This window comes from Ornithodoros turicata, chromosome 5 (assembly GCF_037126465.1).
Source record: "Ornithodoros turicata isolate Travis chromosome 5, ASM3712646v1, whole genome shotgun sequence".
Classification (NCBI taxonomy): Eukaryota; Metazoa; Arthropoda; class Arachnida; order Ixodida; family Argasidae; genus Ornithodoros; species Ornithodoros turicata.
Window position 1 is genome coordinate 47,049,410 of NC_088205.1, and position 6,000 is coordinate 47,055,409.

Below are 6,000 nucleotides of genomic sequence, written 5' to 3' on the forward strand. Positions count from 1 at the left end.
CCAGTGGCACGCTATTCGCATTCTCGTGGACTTCCGTTGTCATGCGGATGTGGAGGTTCGTTTGTGTTGCCATTTGCGTTTGTAACGATAAAGTTTCGTTTTCCAATTTGCACACGTGGGATTGCCTCGCGGTATGCACGGTACAGTACATCGGTGGTGACAACTGTCATTGTGCAGGGATATTCCGCAATGCAGGCAGCTCAAGAGAAGGTGTAGTGCCATCTGTATGAAATATTCCACCTGAACTGGACAGAAGTATCACAATTGTGCTGCAAGCACATCTTGCATGGTGCAAGACTATGTACGTCATTGTGTGGGAGATTGGGGCAATCAGGGCAATCATCGTTAGAGGCATTTTATCGGACCATACCAACTCCCCATTTGCAAACGATGTATGAAATTGTCATTCCAATTGCAGAATTTGTTGGGGATCCTCATTCAAGCATGTCACAGGACCAGTACTACCAGTGGCGTAGCCAGACCTCCAAGGTAGGGGGGGCTCGATACGAAAACTCGCCCTACTCCCCCTCCCCCCCACCACTGATCCTGTTCGCGACAACATACACATACTCGTGCACGGTTAAAAAAAAAAAAACAGAACGAAAATAATTGATTTGGACGTGCACAATATACAATTACATGTATAGGCTGTCATGTCCAATGAGGTGGTGTCACGAGATTGGAAGGATTTTGAAAAGCTCATACTTTGAAAACCATTCAAGAGTGCTACTTAGACGCCATGAACTGTAAGAACTTTCGCGATCGTCACACTGTCACCCCCCCCCCCCATATATATATTATTTTCTCCTCGGATTTGCACGATTTCCGTGGGCCGGTCCGTGGCAGGTAGGGGGGGCTCGAGCCCCCCCTAGCCCCCCCGTGGCTACGCCACTGAGTACTACTACAGTGAGACCACAGCAGATTTTTATGGTAAGGGTGGTCATGGTAAAGATTTACTATCCCTGAAGCAGATATAAGAATAAAGAGCGTGATTAAGTAGTTACGCACTATGTTCTAGCATAGTGGATATTTTTGGAATCTTAAACGAAGCATGCACCTCAAATTATGCATTGCCGGATGTACCCAGAAATGAAACGGAAAATCCACTTGCAGCAGCTGTGAAAGAGTGCGGGAAGTATGGATATCCCCTTTCTTCAGTGTGTCACATAGAATGACGAAATGAGAGTGCTTTCAACTGACTGTGATATCTCCTGTTGTTCAGTATGAGGCATTTCCAGCAGCGATAATACGTTCTTCTGACGAACTGCAGCTATCGCTGCAGTTCGTCCCAGGTCTTTTTGTGATTTTAGCACCCATTACGCCATTCTGCCATACACTCATGTCAAGAAGCTATGGACACATCATGCTCTACTTCATAGCCATTTCATGTAGTAACATCTTCAGTACAAATTTTACTGGGCGTGATGCCAGCAGGGTTACGCTACAGAGTGCAAGGAAAATACTATATTCTATGGCGTGTTATACACGGCTGCTTCAACGAAATATTATATTCTGTGTTAGTGTTTCATGTGACAGCTATGCCTATAGTGAATTGGCTTCTTATGGGGGTCAAAAGCAATTTCGATTCTTAAAGGGGTGTGTTGTCATTTTAAGGCACCAATACTTTCTGTGATATTTGAGCCAAGCAATACAATACTAGTGTCTTCCCCATTGCATTTTCGTGCTGCCGTGTGCAAGCATTTGAACCCCTTGTGAGAAACTTCATGAATGCTGCCATCATAGTGTGTTTTGTGTACCTTTTTTGTCATAGGAAGGACATACAAAGACTGCTACCAGGCATTCCTAATGTGCGACTTTCCTACTGGGAAAATATTAGCAAGTTCATTATCGCGTGCTTTTACAAATTGTGTTACCCTTTTTGAATATTTTACTAAGAGCATATAAGGTGTTTATTTTTTAACCTGAAATGCCATGCTTGAAGCTATATACAACTTCTTCAATGGACCAATGCAAACACTGCTAGTCTACAGTTTTGTGGTGCCGCATGCAGGCATTTGACTTGTTCATAAACATGCTACAATGTCTGTCTGTTGCTCTGTTTTTGTCATTTAGAGTCCTAGTTTTTCTGTTACAAATTATTACCATTATAGCATCCTGGTGATGTGTGCTTAAAGATTACAGACAGGGTGCTGTACTGAAATGTATATTTTTGCCATATTTAATGCTCATGATAACAGGCATTATTCATAACTTGAGAAGATACTAGTTGTCTGTGACGGTTAGATATTGTGACTAGCCCGTTTTTGGTTTGTCTTTGTGATACAACAGTTTGGAGGAACAATACATTTTCTTCCGATATATATGTGTCCTGAATGTCTGAATATTTCTATTAAGATGGCGAACATTAGGTATCCTGGCAGCTAGAGGGTATTATGAAAAGTCCTACACTTTAGAAGCCATTTAATTCTGCAAGCTGAAATCTAAATGCATATGCAAGTTTCAAAACACGACAAAGGGGACTGCTTGGATACCTGTTGTACATGTTTGGAGGGGGATACTTCAAGTCATAAAAATAGTCCCCAAATAGTAGTGCCAGATGAAATCCCAGACATGTCCCAGTCATGTCCAGCGGGATATCCCTCGGAAAAGAATAGGACGTCATTCGGTGGACAATCCCAGGGAAATCCTACGGATATCCCGGGACAATATCTGGATGTCCTGTGGATATACCTGTAATCCCTGCGGGATATCCACTGGATGTCCACTGGATATCACCATGTTGTCTGGGGGGGGGGCGTGCCCGTGCAGGGCTCTAGTCTATAGTCTAGATGACTACTGTGAAGTTACTGCTTCCCACAAACATTCCTCATTGTGGACTTCTACCGAAACTCCGAGAGACCTGTTTTCGCGGCGACCCAAGGCGACTCCCGTCGCGGAACTGGGAGAGAAAGTGCGGTGGCGAGCAGTCAAACACGTTATTTCGCACACAAGGCTGGAACTCAGCGTTGGCTAGTCAACGGAAACAGAAAAATGGGAATATCTTATGCGTCGAAGCTTCCAATTACAATTTAAAAGCCTGTTCTAGCGGCAAGTCGAAGGAAATATTACACCCAACTACCTCGTCAGTTGCATGCAACGCATCCATTGGGCACTGACACTTAGTAGCAACGGAAAGTATTTTGCCCTGTAGTCAGTCCCAGAATTCGGGGGACTCTGGTCTCATCACTGTATACGCATCTTGCCTTGCGGTTTTTAAAATACAAAAGGCTGATTTTGGCTATTCGAATGTCCATCGTATTAATCATGCTCTCCTTAACTTTATTTCACATATGATGTGCAATATTTGTGATGTCTTCTTTATCTTAATGAACTGTATGTGTGCAACTTAACTTTCACTTTCCTGCTTCGGCATGAGTTCGTTCCCTAGCAAAATAATGAACTAGGCTCGCGTAGACAGGAATCTCCAAATTACAAATTTTATGCACGGAGTTGTGTGTGGTGGAAAGGAGCCAGTTGTGCTTCGCAGGAACAAGAGCTTGAAAACTTGCGGCTTAGATGCCTGTTCAGGTTCATTCCCAGCAAAACAACGCAAAACGAGGAAAAGGAATGACGAAAAGGAAGGTTCATCCACGCTACTTCGATGTCTGCAGCGATCTTCTCACAATTTCACAATACATAATCCCATATCCTCTGAAAGATGCCTTCATATCGCAATCATGGGTTACTGTGCTACCCCATTCCTATAGTGCGGCAGAATGCACCCGTCCCCCTTCTCTTACCTGCAGAACGCTACGAGCTATAGAGCTGCGAGGCTGCCACAATCCGCAAACGTATTCGTAGAAGTCCTGGCAAGGGTCCGCAGAAAGATTACGGGAGTCTCGCAGCCATTGAAGGTATCGCTGGCAGGAATCTGTTTCGCAGGGAGAACTTCGAGTCAAGAGGGTCTTACGTGGCGTCATCATGGCCAGAAAGATCAGTAGAAGTCCCACCACGCATAGCATGAATATTACGGCGTGCTTGATGCTTTGGTTTCGCTTGAACTTGCTCGTTGATTCGCTTGGGTTCAGATCCTGTAGACGGTTCTGCAGGGTCATTGAGAACAATAAATTTTCACTGATGGACTATCCGCTATGATTACAAGGATTTCTTACACGACGAATGCCTGTCTATTGTGCCAGTATCATGGTAAAGTGACACGACGAGAAGAAAAGGTTGCATGTCGTTCCCGATCTGGCTTAGGAGCAATTCTCATTACAAATAAAACGCCCAAAGTCCGTGACAACCTCGTGGAATGAAACCACTCCTGCATTTGGAATAGAGGAAAATATGTGGTGTCTGACTCATGTTGAAACTGTTATGGCTCTTGATGCCCACGCATGTAGGGCCAGGAGGTTAAGAGTAGGCGTTCTACAATAATAAAAATAAGAAAATAGGGAACTGATGTTTCTTTTCTTCCGTCTCTCTTTCAAGCGTCAAGACCACGAAACACTAACATTTATTGTCGTGTTCCTCGCAAGAATACACTCTGATCACTCTTTTAGAAATACAATTACTGCAGCATGATATGCAACTGCGGTCTTTAAACATGCAACTATATCTATAAGGGGGAATATGTTTATTGCAAAAAAATGAAAGGGAGGAAATCAATCTTTATCAAGGGGGAAATATCTCTAAGGCAATGAGGGTGTACCATTGCTGAGCTGGAGTAGTGGTCCGCCGAAGTCCGTTCGCCATCCGCATTCGCACCACGCGTTCTCAAGATAGATTTGAGCCCTTCTCCGTCAGACGTCATGGTTCTCTATCCACGGGCTAGATACGGACAACAGAGATGACGCCCCGTGAATACCCTAACGCGAACACATGATCGGCAAGCGCGTGCAGTTCTACCTTCGTTTTCTTCTACTTAAAGCGACGGTCGCATCCAGGAACGTCTGTATGAAATTGTTACCATAATGTTCAGCATCCTCCTACAACCTATTTGGCCAGTTTTCTTTCCTGATGATTGCTTCGTTATTTCATAAACATATTTTAAAGTTAGCGCAGTCTCTGTGGCCGTGAGCGTCCAGCAGCAACGACATCGTTGTGACGTGGTTCGGACCATGACGCGACGGCCGAATCAGAGGCCTGTCGGCCTCCGAGTTTCTCCGTCGACGTTTGTATCCGAGCACGTTTGCTTCGACTTCGTGACATACGTTCATATTTCAAACGTTTTGTTGTGACACTTTCTCCGAAGGGAGATTGTATCATGTCGCCGAGTACAGGAACGCGATGTTATGTTCATGGCTGCACGAATTCCTCCGCGGCCATGCCGGAACTCACCGACCGAGAGAAAATGACACAAAACGAATATGGGAGGCAGCAATCACAGCAGATATCCTACAATGGAGAAAGGACGTCGTGATCCGCACATCTGTTCCTCACATGCGACGAAGCATATCTGGCGACAGACATTATGCAAGTTCGCCTCGGGTTCGCTCCTAAACGAAGGCGGCTAAGGCCTACGTCTAAGTTGTTTCCGGAACAAGTAGAAAGCCATGACGTGCCATGGACGAGGCAAGCGCTTTCAGATGGCTTCGAATGGAACGCAACAAAAGTAAATATAGTGGTATCGTGTGCAGTAGCCCGTCGTGGTTGTGGTTCTTTTGAACTAGAATTATCCAGCAGAGTTATTGGCTGGCAAACGTGTGCCCAGCGGAACATCGACGGAAAAACCGAAGTGAGAGTGAATAAATGTCGCCTTCTCTCTCGGTGGCCCTTGTAACCCTTTCAGTTTGTATCCGTAGGCAATTAGTAGGAGGGCGGTCAGAAACTACGGCAAACTCCAAGAAAGGGTCACCCGCGTCGACGAACCCGTTTCCGGAAAAAGCAACACGCTCGCGTGCGGTACCGCGTTAACGCGTCGGGCGCAGAATCGCGTTCGGTTTCAGGTACGGCATTGCCGAAACGTCTTCGAGGACGCGGGTGACCCTTCCTTGGAGTTTTAAGTAGATTTCGTTCGGAAAATATTCGTAACTTTTAATATCCACGACATAAAGAATT

General features: G+C 45.2%; 1 protein-coding gene across 2 annotated transcripts in view; it reads right to left on the bottom strand.

Annotated features, from left to right (window-relative positions):
• Positions 1-4,816, bottom strand: part of LOC135395984 (neprilysin-1-like) — a 207,236-nt gene extending 202,420 nt beyond the window's left edge. For both annotated transcript variants that reach the window (XM_064627063.1, XM_064627062.1), the window contains exons 1-2: positions 4,652-4,816; positions 3,741-4,043 (exon numbers count right to left, since the gene is read on the bottom strand). In XM_064627063.1, the coding sequence (XP_064483133.1) occupies positions 3,741-4,043; positions 4,652-4,753 (405 nt within the window). In that variant the 5' untranslated portion in view covers positions 4,754-4,816. The remainder of the gene's footprint in view (positions 1-3,740; positions 4,044-4,651) is intronic.
• Between the last annotated feature and the right edge of the window lie 1,184 nt (positions 4,817-6,000).